This window comes from Triticum aestivum, chromosome 5D (genome assembly GCF_018294505.1).
Source record: "Triticum aestivum cultivar Chinese Spring chromosome 5D, IWGSC CS RefSeq v2.1, whole genome shotgun sequence".
Classification (NCBI taxonomy): Eukaryota; Viridiplantae; Streptophyta; class Magnoliopsida; order Poales; family Poaceae; genus Triticum; species Triticum aestivum.
The window spans coordinates 408,299,053-408,320,890 of NC_057808.1; the positions used below are offsets into that span (position 1 = coordinate 408,299,053).

A 21,838-nucleotide genomic window follows, 5' to 3' on the forward strand; every position below is an offset into this window, starting at 1 on the left:
GAGTGACAAATCCCAGTCTCGATTCGTGCCAACCCAACAGACACTTTCGGAGATACCTGTAGTGCACCTTTATAGCCACCCAGTTACGTTGTGACGTTTGGTACACCCAAAGCATTCCTACGGTATCCGGGAGTTGCACAATCTCATGGTCTAAGGAAATGATACTTGACATTAGAAAAGCTCTGAGCAAACGAACTACACGATCTTGTGCTAGGCTTAGGATTGGGTCTTGTCCATCACATCATTCTCCTAATGATGTGATCCCGTTATCAACGACATCCAATGTCCATGGTCAGGAAACCGTAACCATCTATTGATCAACGAGCTAGTCAACTAGAGGCTTACTAGGGACATGGTGTTGTCTATGTATCCACACATGTATCTGAGTTTCCTATCAATACAATTCTAGCATGGATAATAAACGATTATCATGAACAAGGAAATATAATAATAACCTATTTATTATTGCCTCTAGGGCATATTTCCAACAGTCTCCCACTTGCACTAGAGTCAATAATCTAGTTCACATCACCATGTGATTAACACTCATAGGTCACATCACCATGTGACCAACATCCAAAGAGTTTACTAGAGTCAACAATCTAGTTCACATCACTATGTGATTAACACTCAATGAGTTCTGGTTTGATCATGTTATGCTTGTGAGAGAGGTTATTAGTCAACGGGTCTGAACCTTTCAGATCCGTGTGTGCTTTACGAATATCTATGTCATCTTGTGGATGCTACCACGCGCTATTTGGAGCCATTTCAAATAATTGCTCTACTATACGAATCCGGTTTACTACTCAGAGTCATCCGGATTAGTGTCAAAGTTCGCATCGACGTAACCCTTTACGACGAACTCCTTTTCACCTCCATAATCGAGAAAATTCCTTAGTCCACTAGATACTAAGGATAAGTTCGACCGCTGTCATGTGATCCATTCCCGGATCACTATTGTACCCCTTGACCAACTCATGGCAAGGCACACTTCATGTGCGGTACACAGCATAGCATACTGTAGAGCCTACGTCTAAAGCATAGGGGACGACCTTCGTCCTTTCTCTCTCTTCTGCTGTGGTCAGGTCTTGAGTCTTACTCAATACTCACACCTTGTAACACAGCCAAGAACTCCTTCTTTGCTGATCTATTTTGAACTCTTTCAAAATCATGTCAAGGTGTGCGTTCTTTGAAAGTATCATCGGGCGTCTTGATCTATCTCTATAGATCTTGATGCCCAATATGTAAGCAGCTTTATCCAGGTCTTCCTTTGAAAAACTCCTTTCAAACAACCCTTTATGCTTTCCAGAAATTTTACATCATTTCGGATCAACAATATGTCATTCACATATACTTATCAGAAATGTTGTAGCGCTCCCACTCACTTTATTGTAAATACAAGTTTCTAACAAACTTTGTATAAACCCAAAAACTTTGATCACTCCATCAAAGCGTATATTCTGACTCCGAGATGCTTGCTCTAGTCCATGGAAGGATCGCTGGAGCTAGCATACCTTTTAGCATCCTTAGGATCGACAAAACCTTTCTGATTGTATCACATACAACCTTTCCTTACGAAAACTGGTAAGGAAACTTGTTTTGACATCCATCTGCCAGATTTCATAAATGCAGCTAATGCTAACATGATTCCGACGGACTTAAGCATCGCTACGGATGAGAAAATCTCATCGTAGTCAACTCCTTGAACTTGTGGAAATACTCTTTGCCACAAGTCGAGCTTCATAGACGGTAACATTACCGTCCACGTCCGTCTTCTTCTTAAAGATCCATTTATCTCGGATTTCATGGCTTCTAACCATTTGTCGGAATATGGGCCCACCATCGCTTCTCCATAGCTCGTAGGTTCATTGTTGTCCAACAACATGACTTTCAAGACAGGATCACGTACCACTCTGAAGTAGCACGCATCCTCGTCGTCCTACGAGGTTTGGTAGTGACTTGATCCGAAGTTTCATGATCACTATCATAAGCTTCCACTTCAATTGGTGTAGGTGCCACAGGAACAACTTCCTGTGCCCTGCTACACACTAGTTGAAGTGACGGTTCAATAACCTTATCAAGTCTCCACCATCCTCCCACTCAATTCTTTCGAGAGAAACTTTTCCTCGAGAAAGGACCTGTTTCTAGAAGCAATTACTTTTGCTTCCAGATCTGAAATAGGAGGTATACCCAACTGTTTTGGGTATTCTATGAAGATGCATTTATCCGCTTTGGGTTCGAGCTTATCAGCCTGAAACTTTTTCACATAAGCATCGCAGCCCCAAACTTTTAAGAAACGACAACTTAGGTTTCTCTAAACGGTGTCGTCTCAACGGAATTGCGTGGTGCCCCTTTTAAAGTGAATGCGGTTGTCTCTAATGCCTAACCCATAAACGATAGTGGTAATTCGATAAGAGACATCATGGTATGCACCATATCCAATAGGGTGCAGTTATGATGTTCGGACACACCATCACACTATGGTGTTCCAGGCGGTATTAATTGTGAAACACTTTCCACAATGTCTTAATTGTGTGCCAAACTCGTAACTCAGATACTCATCTCTATGATCATATCACAGACATTTTATCCTCTTGTCACGACGATCTTCAACTTCACTCTGAAATTACTTGAACCTTTCAATAATTCAGACTTGTGTTTCATCAAGTAAATACACTCAGCATCTACTCAAATCATCTGTGAAGTAAGAACATAACGATATCCACTGCATGCCTCAGCACTCATTGGACTGCATACATCAAAATGTATTACTTCCAATAAGTTGCTCTCTTGTTCCATCTTACTGAAAACGAGGACTTTCAGTCATCTTGCCCATGTGGTATGATTTGCATGTCTCAAGTGATTCAAAATCAAGTGAGTCCAAACGATCCATCTGCATGGAGTTTCTTCATGCATATATACCAATAGACATGGTTCGCATGTCTCAATCTTTTCAAAAACGAGTGAGTCCAAAGATCCATCTACATGGAGCTTCTTCATGCGTTCTATACCAATATGACTCAAATGGCAGTGCCACAAGTATGTGGTACTATCATTACTATTTATATCTTTTGGCACGAACATGTGTATCACTACGATCGAGATTCATTTTAGGTGCAAGACCATTGAAGGTATTATTCAAATAAACAGAGTAACCATTATTCTCCTTAAATGAATAACCGTATTGCGATAAACATAATCCAATCATGCTCAACGCAAACACCAAATCTCGATGGTAGAGGGAGCATGCGATGCTTGATCACATCAACCTTGGAAACACTTCCAACACATATCGTCATCTCACCTTTAGCTAGTCTCCGTTTATTCCGCAGCTTTTATTTCGAGTTACTAACACTTAGCAACCGAACCGGTATCTAATACCCTGGTGCTGCTAGGAGTACTAGTAAAGTACACATTCATATAACGTATATCCAATATACTTCTGTCGACCTTGCCTGCCTTCTCATCTACCAAGTATCTAGGGTAGTACTGCTTCAGTGACCGTTCCCCTCATTACAGAAGCACTTAGTCTCGGGTTTGGGTTCAACCTTGGGATTCTTCACTAGAGCAGCAAATGACTTGCTGTTTCATGAAGTATCCCTTTTGCCCTTGCCCTTCTAGAAACTAGTGGTTTTACTAACCATCAACAATTGATGCTCCTTCTTGATTTCTACTTTCGCGGTGTCAAACATCGCGAGTTGCTCAAGGATCATCATAACTATCCCTGATATGTTATAGTTCATCACGAAGCTCTACTAGCTTGGTGGCAGTGACTATGGAGAACCATCACTATCTCATCTGGGAGATTAACTCCCACTCGATTCAAGCGATTGTGGTACTCAGACAATCTGAGCACATGCTCAACGATTGAGCTTTTCTCCCTTAGTTTGCAGGCTTAAGAAACTTGTCAGAGGTCTCATACCTCTTGACGTGGGCACTAGTCTGAAATCCCAATTTCAGTCTTCGGAACATCTCATATGTTCTGCGACGTTTCAAAAACGTCTTTGGTGCCACAATTCTAAACCGTTAGCATTACGCACTGAACTATCACGTAGTCATCAAAACGTGTATGTCAGATGTTTCGCAACATCTACAGACGACGCTGAGGTTCAGCACACCGAGCGGTGCATTAAGGACATAAGCCTTCTGTGCAGCAATGAGGACAATCCTCAGTTTACGGACCCAGTCCGCATAATTGCTACTACCAACTTTCAACTAAATTTTCTCTAGGAACATATCTTAAACAGTAGAACTAAAGCGTATGACATAATTTGCAAAGACCTTTTGACTATGTTCATGATAATGAAGTTCATCTGATTATTGAACTCCCACTCAGATAGACATCCCTCTAGTCATCTAAGTGATACATGATCCGAGTCAAACTAGGCCGTGTCCGATCATCACGTGAGACGGACTAGTCATCATCGGTGAACATCTCCATGTTGATCGTATCTGCTATACGACTCATGTTCGACCTTTCGGTCTCTTGTGTTCCGAGGCCATGTCTGTACATGCTAGGCTCGTCAAGTCAACCTAAGTGTTTCGCATGTGTTCCGAGGCCATGTCTGTACATGCTAGGCTCGTCAACACCCGTTGTATTCGAACGTTAGAATCTATCACACCCGATCATCACGTGGTGCTTCGAAACAACGAACCTTCGCAACGGTGCACAGTTAGGGGGAACACGTCTCTTGAAATTTTAGTGAGGGATCATCTTACTTACTACCGTCGTTCTAAGCAAATAAGATGCATAACATGATAAACATCACATGCAATCAAATAGTGACATGATATGGCCAATATCATTTTGCTCCTTTGATCTCCATCTTCGGGGCACCATGATCATCTTTGTCACCGGCATGACACCATGATCTCCATCATCATGATCTCCATCATTGTGTCTTCATGAAGTTGTCACGCCAACGATTACTTCTACTTCTATGGCTAACGCGCTTAGCAATAAAGTAAAGTAATTTACATGGCGTTATTCAATGACACGCAGGTCATACAAAAAATAAAGACAACTCCTATGGCTCCTGCCGGTTGTCATACTCATCGACATGCAAGTCGTGATTCCTATTACAAGAATATGATCAATCTCATACATCACATATATCATTCATCACATCTTCTGGCCATATCACATCACATAGCACATGCTGCAAAAACAAGTTAGACGTCCTCTAATTGTTGTTGCAAGTTTTTACGTGGCTTGTATAGGTTTCTAGCAAGAACGTTTCTTACCTACGTAAAACCACAACGTGATATGCCAATTTCTATTTACCCTTCATAAGGACCCTTTTCATCGAATCCGTTCCGACTAAAGTGGGAGAGACAGACACCCGCTAGCCACCTTATGCAACTAGTGCATGTCAGTCGGTGGAACCTGTCTCACGTAAGCGTACGTGTAAGGTCGGTCCGGGCCGCTTCATCCCACAATGCCGCCGAAACAAGATAAGACTAGTAGCGGCAAGAAGAATTGGCAACATCTACGCCCACAACTACTTTGTGTTCTACTCGTGCATAGAAACTACGCATAGACCTAGCTCATGATGCCACTGTTGGGGAACGTAGCAGAAATTCAAAATTTTCTACGCATCACCAAGATCAATCTATGGAGTAATCTAGCAACGAGGGGAAGGGGAGTGCATCTACATACCATTGTAGATCGCGATGCGGAAGCGTTGCAAGAACGCGGATGAGGGAGTCGTACTCGTAGCGATTCAGATCGCGGTTGATTCCGATCTAAGCACCGAAGAACGGTGCCTCCGCGTTCAACACACGTGCAGCCCGGTGACGTCTCCCACGCCTTGATCCAGCAAGGAGAGAGGGAGAGGTTGGGGAAGACTCCGTCCAGCAGCAGCACGACGGCGTGGTGGTGATGGAGGAGCGTGGCAATCCCGCAGGGCTTCGCCAAGCACCGCGGGAGAGGAGGAGGAGGGAGAGGGGTAGGGCTGCGCCGAAAGAGAGACGTTCTCGTGTCTTGGGCAGCCCAAACCTCAACTATATATAGGGGGGAGGGGGCTGCGCCCCCTCTAGGGTTCCCACCCCAAGGGAGGCGGCCAGCCCTAGATCCCATCCAAGGGGGGCGGCCAAGGGGAGGAGAGGGGGCGCCACTAGGGTGGGCCTTAAGGCCCATCTGGACCTAGGGTTTGCCCCCTCCCACTCTCCCATGCGCCTTGGGCCTTGGTGGGGGGGCGCACCAGCCCACCTGGGGCTGGTCCCCTCCCACACTTGGCCCACGCAGCCTTCTGGGGCTGGTGGCCCCACTTGGTGGACCCCCGGGACCCTCCCGGTGGTCCCGGTACATTACCGATATCACCCGAAACTTTTCCGGTGACCAAAACAGGACTTCCCATATATAAATCTTTACCTCCGGACCATTCCGGAACTCCTCGTGACGTCCGGGATCTCATCCGGGACTCCGAACAACATTCGGTAACCACGTACATACTTTCCCTATAACCCTAGCGTCATCGAACCTTAAGTGTGTAGACCCTACGGGTTCGGGAACCATGCAGACATGACCGAGACGTTCTCCGGTCAATAACCAACAGCGGGATCTGGATACCCATGTTGGCTCCCACATGTTCCACGATGATCTCATCGGATGAACCACGATGTCGGGGATTCAATCAATCCCGTATACAATTCCCTTTGTCTATCGGTATGTTACTTGCCCGAGATTCGATCGTCGGTATCCCTATACCTTGTTCAATCTCGTTACCGGCAAGTCTCTTTACTCGTTCCGTAACTCACATCATCCCGTGATCAACTCCTTGGTCACATTGTGCACATTATGATGATGTCCTACCGAGTGGGCCCAGAGATACCTCTCCGTTTACACGGAGTGACAAATCCCAGTCTCGATTCGTGCCAACCCAACAGACACTTTCGGAGATACCTGTAGTGCACCTTTATAGCCACCCAGTTACGTTGTGACGTTTGGTACACCCAAAGCATTCCTACGGTATCCGGGAGTTGCACAATCTCATGGTCGAAGGAAATGATACTTGACATTAGAAAAGCTCTGAGCAAACGAACTACACGATCTTGTGCTAGGCTTAGGATTGGGTCTTGTCCATCACATCATTCTCCTAATGATGTGATCCCGTTATCAACGACATCCAATGTCCATGGTCAGGAAACCGTAACCATCTATTGATCAACGAGCTAGTCAACTAGAGGCTTACTAGGGACATGGTGTTGTCTATGTATCCACACATGTATCTGAGTTTCCTATCAATACAATTTTAGCATGGATAATAAACGATTATCATGAACAAGGAAATATAATAATAACCTATTTATTATTGCCTCTAGGGCATATTTCCAACAAAGCACCCATGTCAATTGTGTTACCCTCAAAATCTGGCCTCAAGGGAAGGTGCTCTCTATCTAGCAAATATGTGCATGTGCCCACTTTGGAATTAATGAGCATCTGAATCTATGAGGCATAGCCACATGATCTCTTCTGTTCAGCTGCAGTCCTCTTAACAGTCTCAACTATCAAGGTCATCACCTTGAATTTCTCTGGCACATCAAACATGTGTAGCAAATTGATTGAATGCCCTCTGCTCATTCTATCATCTCCAGACTTGGGCAACAATGTGTGTCTCAGGATTGTGTTGATTTTTGGCAGCCCTGACAGAAGATAGTGCACAGAGCCAAACTTATGTGTGTCCAAGGCAGCATCTGGTATCTCCTTGTACATGTGTGCCATGGAGTTGTGGTCCTTCCTGGGCTTGGCATAGACATTAGTGTCGTCATCAGCCTCTTCAGGAGCATGATCAGCTCAGCCCACTCAACTATAGAAGATTGGTACCTAGTACCCTCTGTCATCCAGACAATCTTGCCATCTGGGTAAAAATGAGGTGTAGAATAGAACCGCATCACCATCTCATCATTCCATTTTGTCAACTTCTGACGCACAAAAGCATGAACTCCATTCATTCTGAAGCTCTCATGAACTCCAGGAAAGTGATCTTCATTCTCATCAATAAATGTCCAGTCAACCCATGTCATATCACTGACAATGGGCTTCTTGTCCAGGAGGACTGTCTCATAGAAGTCTTGTTGTTCCTTAGTGTGGAACATGTAATCTACAACAGTCCTTCTCCTTATAGCATAAGGATCAGTTTGCCTCCACAATCTGAGACCTGCATCTTTCCTTAACTTCATGTTTTCAGCAATAGGATGATTGTCATCATGATCAGGTATCTTGGGCTTGAGCTTTCTGAGCACTTGGGCCTCATCATCTTCTTGAACTTCAGGCACTAGGGCCTTGTTCTTCTCAGCAGCTCGGATGTTTCTTGTGCTTCTCTTAGGTGCAGATTGTTGGGGAACGTAGCATGCAATTTCAAAAAAAATCCTACGATCACGCAAGATCTATCTAGGAGATGCATAGCAACGAGAGGGGAGAGTGTGTCCACGTACTCTCGTAGACCGAAAGCGGAAGCGTTAGCTTAACGCGGTTGATGTAGTCGAACATCTTCGCGATCCAACCGATCAAGCACCGAACGTACGGCACCTCCGAGTTCTGCACACGTTAAGCTCGATGACGTCCCTCGAACTCTTGATCCAGCAAAGTGTCGAGGGAGAGTTTTATCAGCACGACGGCATGGTGACGGTGATGGTGATGTGATCCGCGCAGGGCTTTGCCTAAGCACTACGACAATATGACCGGAGGAGTAAACTATGGGGGGGGGGACCGCACACGGCTAAGAGAATAATTGATGCGCTTTGGGGTGCCCCCTTGCCCCCGTATATAAAGGAGGAGAGGGAGGAGGCCGGCCCTGGGGGGCGCACCCAAGTGGGGGGAAACCCACTAGGACTCCTAGTCCTAGTTGGTTTCCCCCTTCCTTCTCATGGAGGGGGAAAGAGGGAAGGAGAGGGAGAGGGGGAAGGAAAGGGGGGCCGCGCCCCCTCCCCTTGTCCAATTCGGACTGCCCATGGGGGGAGGGGCGTGCCACCCCTTGTGGGTTACCCTTTCTCTCCCCTATGGCCCATAGTGGCCCATTACTTTCCCCGGGGGGTTCCGGTAACCCCTCGGTACTCCGATAAATATCCGAAACGCTCCGAAACCATTCTAGTGTCTGAATACTATCATCTAATATATTAATCTTTACCTCTCGACCATTTCGAGACTCCTCATCATGTACGTGGTCTCATCCGGGACTCCGAATAATCTTCGGTCACCAAGACACATAACTCATAATACAAATCGTCATCGAACGTTAAGCGTGCGGACCCTACGGGTTCGAGAACTATGTAGACATGACCGAGACACATCTCCGCTCAATAACCAATAGCGGAACCTCGATGCTCATATTGGTTCCTACATGTTCTATGAAGATCTTTATCGGTCAAACCGCAATAACAACATACGTCATTCCCTTTGTCATCGGTATGTTACTTGCCCGAGATTCGATCGTCGGTATCTTCATACCTAGTTCAATCTCATTACCGGCAAGTCTCTTTACTCGTTCCGTAATACATCATCCCGCAACTAACTCATTAGTCACATTGCTTGCAAGGCTTATCGTGATGTGCATTACCGAGAGGGCCCAGAGATACCTCTGCGATACTCGGAGTGACAAATCGTAATCTCGATCTATGCCAACCCAACAAACACCTTCGGAGACATCTGTAGATCATCTTTATAATCACCCAGTTACGTTTTGACATTTCATAGCGCACAAGGTGTTCCTCCGGTATTCGGGAGTTGCATAATCTCATAGTCAAAGGAATATGTATAAGTCATGAACAAAATAATAGCAATAAAACTTAACGATCATTATGCTAAGCTAACGGATGGGTCTGGTCCATCACATCATTCTCCTAATGATGTGATCCCGTTCATCAAATGACAACACATGTCTATGGTCATGAAACTTAACCATCTTTGATTAATGAGCTAGTCAAGTAGAGGCATACTAGGGACACTTTGTTTTGTCTATGTATTCACACATGTATCAAGTTTTCGGTTAATACAATTCTAGCATGAATAATAAACATTTATCATGATATAAGGAAATATAAATAACAACTTTATTATTCCTCTAGGGCATATTTCCTTCACATATTGCTTACGAGCAGTCTTGGGCTTAGAAGGAGCAGCCCCTGACTTGATTGCATCTCCCATCATTTTTCTGTGACTTGGGAGCTGGTGTAGCATCTTCTTCATCCTCTTCCTCATCTTTAGCTGGGTCTTTCATCATTGAGGATCTGCCAATCACCCTGGTGATACGTCTCCAACGTATCTATAATTTTTTATTGTTCCATGTTGTTATATTATCAACCTTGGATGTTTTATAATCATTTTATATCATTATTTGGTACTAACCTATTGACATAGTGCCAAGTGCCAGTTGCTGTTTTCTGCATGTTTTTTACATCGCAGGAAATCAATATCAGACGGAGTCCAAATGCAACGAAACTTCGCGGAGATTTTTTATGGACCAGAAGACACATAATGGGCCCTGGCTGCGCCTAGGGGGTGCTCCGAGGAGAGCACAACCCACCAGGGCGCGCTAGGAGGCCCAGGCGCGCCCTGGTGGGTTGTGCCCACCTCGGGTGCCCCACTAGACTATTGCTTTGAATCACATAAAAGTTCAAATGTCCTTGCTATAAAGAAATGAATATGATATGACATGTTAGACAGCATTCCACATCAAAAATTCTTTTTTTATCACTTACCTATTCGACGACGAGTAGGAGTTAAGCTTGGGGATGTTGATACGTCTCCAACGTATCTATAATTTTAGATTGTTCCATGCTATTATATTATCAATCTTGGATGTTTTACAATCATTTTATAGTCATTTTATATCATTTTTTGGTACTAACCTATTGACATAGTGCCAAGTGCCAATTGCTATTTTCTGCATGTTTTTTACATCACGGGAAATCAATATCAGACGGAGTCCAAATGCAATGAAACTTTACGAATATTTTTTATGGACCAGAAAACACCTAATGGGCCCTGGCTGCGCCTGGGGGGGGGTGCTCCGAGGAGAGCACAACCCACCAGGGCGCGCCAGGGTGCCCCCCGAACCGCCTCTTTGCTCTATAAATACCCCAATATTCCCAAAACCCTAGGGGAGTCGACGGAATATTGATCCAGCCGCCGCAGAGTCCAGAACCACCAGATCCAATCTAGACACCATCATGGATGGGGTTCACCACCTCCATTGGTGCCTCTCCGATGATGCGTGAGTAGTTCTTTGTAGACCTTCGGGTCCGTAGTTAGTAGCTAGATGGCTTCCTCTCTCTCGCTGAATTCTCAATACAATGGTCTCTTGGAGATCCATATGATGTAACTCTTTTTACGGTGTGTTTGTTGGGATCTGATGAACTTTTAGTTTATGATCAGTTATATCTTTTTATATCCATGAAAGTATTTGAGTTTCTTTGATCTCTTTTATGCATGATCTCTTATAGCCTCGTATTTCTTCTCCGATATTTGGGTTTTGTTTGGCCAACTTGATCTATTTATCTTGCAATGGGAAGAGGTGTTTTGTAGTGGGTTCGATCTTACGGTGCTTGATCCCAGTGACAGAAGGGGAACCGACACGTATGTATCGTTGCTACTAAGGATAAAACGATGGGGTCTATCTCTACATAGATATATCTTGTCTACATCATGTCATCGTTCTTATTGCATTACTCGGTTTTTCCATGAACTTAATACAATAGATGCATGCTGGATAGCGCTCGATGTGTGGAGTAATAGTAGTAGATGCAGGCAGGAGTCAGTCTACTAATCTTGGACGTGATGTCTATATAATGATCATTGCCCAACATTAATGATTATTTGAAGTTCTATCAATTGCCCAACAGTAATTTGTTTACCCACCCTTTGCTATTTTTCTCGAGAGAAGCCATTAGTGAAACCTACGGCCCCCGGGTCTCTTTCTCATATATTTGCCTTTGCGATCTACTTTTCCTTTGCATTTATTTTCAGTTCTATTAAACCAAAAATACAAAAAATACTTTGCTGCACTTTATTTTCTTTGCGATCTATTTATTCAATATATTACAAATTTCTTCCGTCCACGCACCAATTTCTGGGGCCATTACCCGAAAGGGATTGACAACCCTTTTAACACGTCGAGTTGCGAGGATTTGTTATCTGTGTGCAGGGGTTGTTTACGTTGTGTTGCTTGGTTCTCCTACTGGTTCGATAACCTTGGTTTCTTCACTAAGGAAAATACCTACCGTCGCTGTGCTGCATCATCCCTTCCTCTTTGGGAAAATACCAACGTAGTCCTAGCAGACATCAAAAGGAATTTCTGGCGCCGTTGCCGGGGAGGATCTTCATCATTTACCAGGTTCCTAATCACAAATCTCATCTCCTTGCAATTTACATTATTTGCCATTTGCCTCTCGTTTTCCTCTCCCTCACTTCACAAAAATTTGTCGTTTTATTCGCCCATCTTTTCCGTTCACCGTTTTCTTTCTGGATCTGTTTTTGAGTGCAATCTTGTTGTGTAGTCATCTTGACTCAAGTGAACACCAAATTATGTGATTTCTCAAATACCAACAACAATGATTTTATCGGCACTCCGATTGCTCCTCCCACCACTGGTGCGGAGTCTTGTGATATTAATACTGCTTTGCTAAATCTCGTTATGAAAGATCAATTTTCCGGTACTCCTAATGAGGATGCCGCGTCCCATCTTAATACCTTTCGTGGAGTTATGTGATATGCAAAAGTAAAAAGATGTGGACAATGATGTGGTGAAGATGAAATTATTTCCGTTTTCTTTGCGTGATTCTGCAAAAATTTGGTTTTCTTCTTTGCCTCGCAATAGTATCGATTCTTGGAAATAGTGAAAGATGCTTTTATCACTAAGTATTTTCCGCACGCAAAAATTATTTCCCTTAGAACCCGGATCATGAATTTCAAGAAACTTGAACATGTGCATGTTGCACAATCTCGGGAAAGGATGAAAATGATGCTAAGGAATTGCCCAACTCATGGGTTAAATCTTTGGATGATCATACAAATTTTTTATGCGGGATTGAATTTTGTTTCTCGTAATCTTTTAGATTCCGCCGCGGGTGGTACTTTTATGGAAATTACTTTGGGTGAAGCCACCAAATTGCTTGATAACATCATGGCAAATTATTCGCAATGGCATACCGAAAGAGCTCCTACAAGTAAAAAGTTAATTCGGTTGAAGAAATTTCTTCTTTGAGTGAAAAAGTTGATGCTCTTATGAAATTGATTGCTAGTAAAAGTGCTCTTATTGATTTTAATGATACGCCTTTGTCTACTTTGATTGGGCAAAATAGTGATGCCATAGATGTGAATTTTATTTCTCGAAATAATTTCAACAACAATGCTTATAGACACTACTAGGAAAAACATTACCAGTAGCGTGGGTTCCCGCGCTACTACTACGACGCCACAGCTATTTTTTAACAGTAGCGTGTGTTTTACCCCACGCTACTGATAACCAGACATACCAGTAGCGCCGGTGCCCTACGCTACTACTAGTTCACACCAGCGCTACTACTAATGGAATAGTGGTAGCACATATATGATACACCCACACCACTAGTAACTAATTAGGATTTAAAAAAATAAAAATCTACCTCGAGTTTAGACATACATTTCATAGTACTCACATACATGCATTTAATAATATGTACATTACATGTGTACAGACAATCATACATATCTGATATAGATAATTAATACACACACACACAATATATGCACGCGTATAGGCCGTCGGAGTCGGCGCCTCCACAAGCCCGTGTTTGATGGTGTTGATGTCGTTGTCGTCGTCGCCGCCGCCGCGGCAGCACCGTGATGATGCCGTCGTCGTCGCCGCCGCAGCAGCACCGTGACGATGCCGTCGTCGTCGCCGCCGCCGCAGCACCGTGATGATGTCATCGTAGTCGCCTCCGCAGCCCCATGTCGATTTCTTCTGCATTGCTTTGATCATCATCATATTCTTCTTCATCAGAGTCTGAGGCTTCTGACTTAGTGAAGTGGACATGTTCACCATCAGTCTTGTGATTAAAACTGATAACCAAATACAGTGAAGGGCACATATCCTTGTTAATATTCAAACCACTATAACTCACCAGTCACCACAACGTAACAGATGCAGTATTTGCAACATAAGCAGATAAAATGAATCAAATTACATAGGTAGATTGTAGCTTAGAGGTCAGCCAGGGGAACCAATCCAGAACCATGATATTTATCTATACGGAAGGACCTTGACGAAAGAAGACTTTTAGCAGCAAAATATTTCTCCAGGCTAAGATCATCTGGCTTGACACCCAATTCTCCAGAAGAAATGAGTGGCTCCATACATTCTTCCAATCCTCACGAAGGAATTCCCTGTCTTGCTTCACTGTCTGCCTAGAAATTTGCCATTTTTAGAGAAGCTTGGACAAGCTCGATATGAAACATGGTAGGATAAATTTGGCTGATACGATTTCACAGTATGATGGAATACATTATTAGACACGGACCAATTAGCTGACGGTACAAATAATTTGAGCAAACAAACCACAGATTCACGCAACTCAAACTAACCAAACTAGTGCAAGATACAGTATACCATAGAGGAATCCACTCCATAAACGCAAAATTCACAGAATTTACTGCATTGCAACATGAATCACAGACTAAGATACATACACACCACGACTTACTACAAGAGAAGGTTTCACCTTATCGAGTTCGGTGCCGGCAAGGAGGCGCGCGACCTCGTCCTCTGACCAGACGAGCAGCACGGGCTCGCAGTCCGGGATCAGGCGGAGGTAGTCGTACCACGGCGATTCGGCGCCCCACGCGCGCTCGTACATGACGGCGACGGCGAGAGCGAGCGTGCCACCGAGCTGCGCGTCCTTGATGGCCGCCGCGGCCCCGGACGTGCGCGGCGTCACGCAGGCGCGACGCGGGATGGTGGCAACAACGTCGCCCTCCCGGAGCGCGGCGAGCGCGCGCACGTTGACGCCGCCGGCCTCGCTGGCGTCGAGGCGGAGCACGTCGCTGCAGACGACGCCGTGCTTCCGCATCCAGCTCTCGAAGGCGCGGAGGCGGCTGCGTGGACAAAGTGGGGAACGACATGAGGGTGGTCCAGGTCGTAGGCTGGAATATGAGGAGTAACGCAAAGGATTTCTTACCTTGAGATGGCGACGTCCATGGCGGCGGCGGCGCAGGTCAGAGGTAGGGGGTGGGGCCTGAGAAGAAGTCACCGGAGAAGGAGGGAGGCTCCATGGGGCCTCTGCGTCGTGGGGGGGAGGAGCTCCATCTCCATGGCAGCGTCCTGCCCCACGGATGGCGCCCCTCCTGCCGTCGTCGCCGTCTGCGCCATGGCGACCTGCAGAAAAAGGAAGACAAGATGAGGTGAGGAGGAGAGGGTGGGCGAAGAAGGAGGGGAGAGACCAACCTGAGCTGGATCCGGCCACCTCTCACCTCACCGTTGCTGGTTGCGGCGCATCCCGGCGATGTTTTGGGCGCAGCAGAGAGAGAGAAAGAGGAGGGGGATTTTATCCGAGCGGTGCGAGATAGACGGATGGGTGTGCCCGTGAGTGGCAGGTGGCTTAGCAAACACCCCCTACTACTAAATTGGTCCACTAGTTTACACACACAAGAAATAGCAGTAGTGCCTTTTGCACATCAGGCGCGACAGCTACCTCTTTAGCAGTAGTGGTTGATCACCCACGCTGCTACTATGTATTAACCTAGGGGTGTGGTGTGGCACATTTACTAGTAGCGCTGCCCAAAAAAGCCCACGCTGCTGCTACCTAATACCAGCAGCGCATTTTGTACCAAGCGCTACTGGTATTACCAGTAGCGTGGGGTCATAAACAAGCGCTACTGATAAAGTTCTACGTATAGGCATTTTCCTAGTAGTGAGAGGTAATTTTAATTCTAGGCCTTTTCCTAGTGATTCATCTAATAATTATAGTAATTCCTATGGAAATCAATCTTATAATAATAATAGGAACACCTCTGATCTTGAGAATAATATTAAAGAATTTATCAGCACGCAAAAGGTTTTCAACACTTCCATAGAAGAAAAGTTGAGTAAGATTGATGATTTGTCTAGAAGTGTTGATAGAATTTCTCATGATGTGGAAAATCTCAAGATGAATTTTTTTGTGCCTAAGGTTGATGAATCAATTAAAGCTCTTTATGTTTCTATGGATGAAAGTAAGAAAAGAACCGCTATGCTTAGAGCTAAAAGAGAATTTTTAGAAAAAAGCGTTTTCTAGTGATTACTTTCGCAAAAGTGATGAAGATCTTAAAATGATTGGTGTTTCTTCTATTGATTCCTTGTTTAGTAAAGTTAAGATTGATGAAAAAGGGACTGAAGAAGAGTCAACTTTAGCTAGAAGGCATCCCGATAATTCAGAGGGTGAAAATCTTGTTGAGAAAATTGATGAAAGTGGGTTTGAAGAGGTCAAAACTTTAGCTAGTGATGTGCCCACTCTTTTGGATTACAAAGACTTTAATTATGATAGTTGCTCTTTGATTGATTGTATTCCTTTGTTGCAATCCATGATAAATTCACCCCATGCTTATGAACAAAATAAAGCTTTTACTAAACATATTGTTGATGCTATGATGAAAGCTTTTGAAGAAAAATTGGAATTAGAAGTATCGATTCCTAGAAAATTGCATGATGGATGGGAACCTACTATCAAAGTCAAGATTAAAAATTATGAGTGTTTTGCTTTGTGTGACTTGGGTGCTAGTGTTTCTACAATTCCAAAATCTTTATGTGATGTGCTTGGTCTTACCGATCTTGAAGAATGCTCTTTAAATTTGCACTTGGCTGATTCTACTATTAAAAAGACTATGGGAAGAATTAATGATGTTCTTATTCTTGCGAATAGGAATTATGTGCCCATAGATTTTATTGTTCTTGATATTGATTGCAATCCGTCTTGTCCAATTATTCTTGGTAGACCGTTTTTACGCACTACCGGTGCCGTGATTGATATGAAAGAAGGCAATATTAAGTTCCAATTTCCTTTGAGAAAGGGTATGGAACACTTTCTTAGAACAAGAATTAGACCACTTTATGAATTAATCATGAGGGCATCTTATGGATCTCGAACCAAAGATGACAAAACTTAGATCCCCGCTTTATGCCTAGCCAAGGGCGTAAAACTATAGCGCTTGTTGGGAGGCAACCCAATGAATAAAATTTATTTTTGCTTTTTGCTTTATGTTCTTGAGTGTTTGCACAATTATGCTACTGTTATGATTGTGTTTTTTGTGTTTTAATTAGTGTTTGTGCCAAGTAAAGCCTTTATGATCTTCTTGGGTGATAGTTGTTTGATCTTGCTGAAAACAGAAACTTTTGCGCTCACGAAAACAATTCTTATTTTTAACCAGAGCGTGATATAATACCAATGTTTTTTGCAGTAGATTAATATACAAATTACCCAGGTCGTCCCAATGTTTCAGAATTTTTGGAGTTCCAGAAGTATTCGAACAAATCAGATTGCTACAGACTGTTCTGTTTTCACAGATTCTGTTTTCTTTGTGTTGTGTGCTTATTTTGATGGCTCTATGGTTTTCTTTGATGAGTTTTTGCCATAGAAAAGTTGGAATACAGTAGATATAATGCAAGAATAAAATATGAATTGGTTTGACATAGTAGTAATTTATTTTTCTTACACTAACGGATCTCACGAAGGTTTTGTTGAGTTTTGTGTGATTGAAGTTTTCAAGTTTTGGGTTATCTTACGATGGATGAAGGAATAAGGAGTAAGAAGATCCTAAGCTTGGGGATGCCCCGACATCCCAAGCTATTACCTCAAAGTGAGCAAGCAACTAAGCTTGGGGATGCCCCGAGTGGCATCCCCTCTTTCTTCTAACGACATCGGTATTTTACTCGAAGCTATATTTTTATTCGTCACATACTATGTGTTTTGCTTGGAGCGTCTTGTATGATATGAGTCTTTGCTTGTTTTATTTTGTGTTTGAAGTCCTTATTCCTTGCTGGACACACCTATTTGAGAGAGCCAAAATTATGTCATGACTTGTTAGAATTGCTCTCTATGCTTCAGTTAAATCTTTTATGAGCTATGGACTTGCTCTAGTGCTTCACTTATATCTTTTTGAGCACGATGTGCTTAGTTATTTTTGAAGAAATGCTCAGTTGCTTCACTTAGAGTAAAATTTTCAAGAAATTCTCTCTTGCTTCACTTAAATTATTTTGAGAGAAAGAAAGAAAAATTATGCTCATGATCTTCACTTATATTTGTTTGAGCTTATCAAAAGCAACATATGAAAATTAGTTCCAAAGTGATAGATATCCAAGAAGGATATAATAAAAACTTTCATGAAGATCATTGGACAAAATAAACTTGATTCCTTGTAATAGTTTTGAGATATGATGATGTGATATGTGAGTTATGTTGATGAGTAATTATGCTTTAGTAAGAATATTGGTGTTAAGGTTTGTGATTCCCTATGCAAGCACGGAAGTCAATACTCATGCAATGAAATTATATCCTACTTGTGGTGCATTATTCGGTGTTAATTATGCTTAATGCTTGCTTATGAGATTATTCGTTTCTTGGTTGGTTGCTTATCAATCTTTTGTTAGCCTTCATTTTGCACTAAGTATGATCTCTACTTGTGCATCCAGAAACCTTTAAACCAGTTTTGCCACATGAGTCCACTATATCTACCTATATGCGGTATTCCTTTGCCGTTCTAAGCAAATTTGTATGTGCCATCTCTAGTTTTCAAAATAAACTTCTCTTTTGTGTGTTCGTTCCGCTCGCGGAGCGGTGAGGGGTGGCTAATATTTTCCATGCTAGATGTGTTATTCTCACGATGAGTGTTTATTCACTTGTCATTGCACGAGAGTAAGACAAAGGTATTAGGGATGCCCAGTCCCGAAATGAAAAATGAATTTACTTTATGTTGTCAAATAATAAATTCCTTGGAAAGTGTTGGTATGGAGGGCAACCGTGGATACGGCTAGCCATGGAAAGTGAAAGTATGGTTGAAAAAGGAATAAACTTTATTTTCTATCTAGGAACCGCCTATGATATATCTAGTATGAAAAGTGTTGGGAACTCTAAGTCGTTTTCGTTGATGGGAAGGATACACCTCCCAAAATGTTTTTATCTCTAATTTTTCCGCTTTGAGCTCTGGCACCTCTACAAATCGATACTTCCCTCTGCGAAGGGCCTTTCTTTTACTTTATGCAATTTTTATTTTGAATTTGAGTCTCCATCTTCTCTTATAAAAGCACCAACTAGGAGGCATTATGATCGTACTTGAGTATTGGGTGTAGTTAATATGCGAGTGTGTTTCATGAATGGATCAATGGTTGAGCATGATGGGCTAGGGAACTTATTTTAGCGTTGATATATTGAAAGACATGGTTGCTTGTTGATATGCTTGAGTATTTAAATTATCATGTCAAAACTAGACTATTGCTTTGAATGACATAAAAGTCCAAATGTCCATGCTATAAAGAAATGAATATGATATGACATGTTAGACAACATTCCACATCAAAAATTCTGTTTTTATCACTTACCTATTCGACGACGAGTAGGAGTTAAGCTTGGGGATGCTGATACGTCTCCAACGTATCTATAATTTTAGATTGTTCCATGCTGTTATATTATCAATCTTGGATGTTTTAAATTATTTTATAGTCATTTTATATCATTTTTGGTACTAACCTATTGACATAGTGCCAAGTACCAATCTAGACACCAGATCCAATCTAGACACCAGTCTGAAATATTGATCCAGCCGCTGTAGAGTCCAGAACCACCAGATCCAATCTAGACACCATCACGGATGGGGTTCACCACCTCCATTGGTGCCTCTCCGATGATGCGTGAGTAGTTCGTTGTAGACCTTCAGGTCCGTAGTTAGTAGCTAGATGGTGTCCTCTCTCTCGCTGAATTCTCAATACAATGGTCTCTTGGAGATCCATATGATGTAACTCTTTTTGCGGTGTGTTTGTTGGGATCTGATGAACTTTGAGTTTATGATCAGTTATATCTTTTTATATCCATGAAAGTATTTGAGTTTCTTTGATCTCTTTTATGCATGATCTCTTATAGCCTCGTATTTCTTCTCCGATATTTGGGTTTTGTTTGGCCAACTTGATCTATTTATCTTGCAATGGGAAGAGGTGCTTTGTAGTGGGTTCGATCTTACGGTGCTTGATCCCAGTGACAGAAGGGGAAGCGACACGTATGCATCGTTGCTACTAAGGATAAAACGATGGGGTCTATCTCTACATAGATAGATCTTGTCTACATCATGTCATCGTTCTTATTGCATTACTCCGTTTTTCCATGAACTTAATATACTAGATGCATGCTGGATAGCAGTAGTTGTGTGGAGTAATAGTAGTAGATGCAGGCAGGAGTCGGTCTACTAATCTTGGACTGGATGCCTATATAATGATCATTGCCTGGATATCGTCATGATTATTTGAAGTTCTATTAATTGCCCAACAGTAATTTGTTTACCCTCCGTTTGCTATTTTTCTCAAGAGAAGCCACTAGTGAAACCTACGGCCCCTGGGTCTCTTTCTCATACATTTGCCTTTGGGATCTACTTTCCCTTTGCATTTATTTCCAGTTCTATTAAACCAAAAATACAAAAATACTTTGCCGCACTTTATTTTATTTGCGATCTATTTATTCAATCTATTACAACTTTCTTCTGTCCACGCACCAATTTCTGGTGCCGTTACCCGAAAGGGATTGACAACCCCTTTAACATGTCTGGTTGCAAGGATTTGTTATCTGTGTGTAGGGGCTGTTTACGTTGTGTTGCTTGGTTCTTCTACTGGTTCGATAACCTTGGTTTCTTCACTGAGGGAAATACCTACCGTCGCTGTGCTGCATCATCCCTTCCTCTTTGGGGAAATACCGACGTAGTCCTAGCAGACATCACCTGACAATGGTCTTCTTGACCCTTTCCTTTCTCTTCTTTCCTCCAGCAGCTTCTTGTTCTCTTGGTTCAAGAGAGAATTCCATTGTTTCCTGAGTTGAAGCTCTAACTTTTGACATAGGCTTCCTCTGAGCTGGAGCCTTCTTCTTCATGCCTGGCTTGATGCCAGCAGCAGTAGCAGCAGCTTGCTCTTTCTTGATCAACTTCTTCTTGGAAGTGACCTCCTCATCAGCAATATAATCCTCATCTTCAGATTCTGAGGTTCTCTTCTTCCTATGCCTAGTAGCAGCCTTAAGCAGATTGCTAGGTGTGCTTCTGCTTCCATCATCAGAGCTGCTTGAGGGACTAGTGCCCTCACCGAGATTCTGGTGCTCCTCTGACCTGTTCTGACTGTCAATCTGGTCTGACATAGCTGAAACTGACCCTGTGAATAGATGGGTATAGGTAGAGTGGATGAGCATCACAAAGTGTAGCTGTTTTGGCAAAAAGAATGACTCAAAAACTTAATTTTAGTTTTCTGCAGAAAGCATTTCAGAGCTACCGATATGACAAACTCGGTGACACCGAAGCAGCTTTTGAGTATAAACTGGTGAAATCGGTTAGATCGAGCCACCGTTCGGTGACTCCGAGATGCTATGGTTTTAGTGAGAAAGTAAACTCGGTCACACCGATTTGTACACTTCGGTCAGACCGAGTAGTACATGTGCAATGGCTTGGGCCAAATCGGTGAGACCGAATCTTTCAGATCGGCCAGTCCGAGATGAGATCGGCGGAAACCTAACCCTAAGTTTTTTGGATCAAAACTAATCTAAAGGAAGTTTTAATTGGAAAGGACAATTTCAATCATGGCAGGAATCATGGCATTGTCTTTGTGCTAAGAATAGGACTAAAGAAAGCACGAAAGGTCGAGTTCAT

The 21,838-nt window shown here is 43.0% G+C and overlaps 1 protein-coding gene across 6 annotated transcripts; it reads right to left on the minus strand.

Moving 5' to 3' along the window:
* Window positions 1-13,302: 13,302 nt before the first annotated feature.
* On the minus strand, window positions 13,303-15,586 carry LOC123125164 (fructose-bisphosphate aldolase-lysine N-methyltransferase, chloroplastic). Of its 6 annotated transcripts, none has more exons than XR_006461313.1 (5): window positions 15,420-15,586; window positions 15,154-15,350; window positions 14,698-15,070; window positions 14,164-14,379; window positions 13,303-14,038 (listed from the first exon to the last, which is right to left on the minus strand). XR_006461313.1 is itself a non-coding variant. In XM_044545697.1 (4 exons), exons 2-4 carry the CDS (start codon window positions 15,171-15,173, stop codon window positions 14,033-14,035), a joined length of 399 nt encoding a protein of 132 aa, XP_044401632.1. In that variant the 5' UTR covers window positions 15,174-15,350; window positions 15,420-15,586; the 3' UTR covers window positions 13,303-14,032. The 6 variants fall into 6 exon arrangements, 4 of the variants coding, with proteins under 4 accessions (XP_044401632.1, XP_044401629.1, XP_044401631.1 ...); XR_006461315.1 differs by having other exon boundaries at window positions 14,164-14,383; XM_044545697.1 differs by lacking the exon at window positions 14,164-14,379.
* Between the last annotated feature and the right edge of the window lie 6,252 nt (window positions 15,587-21,838).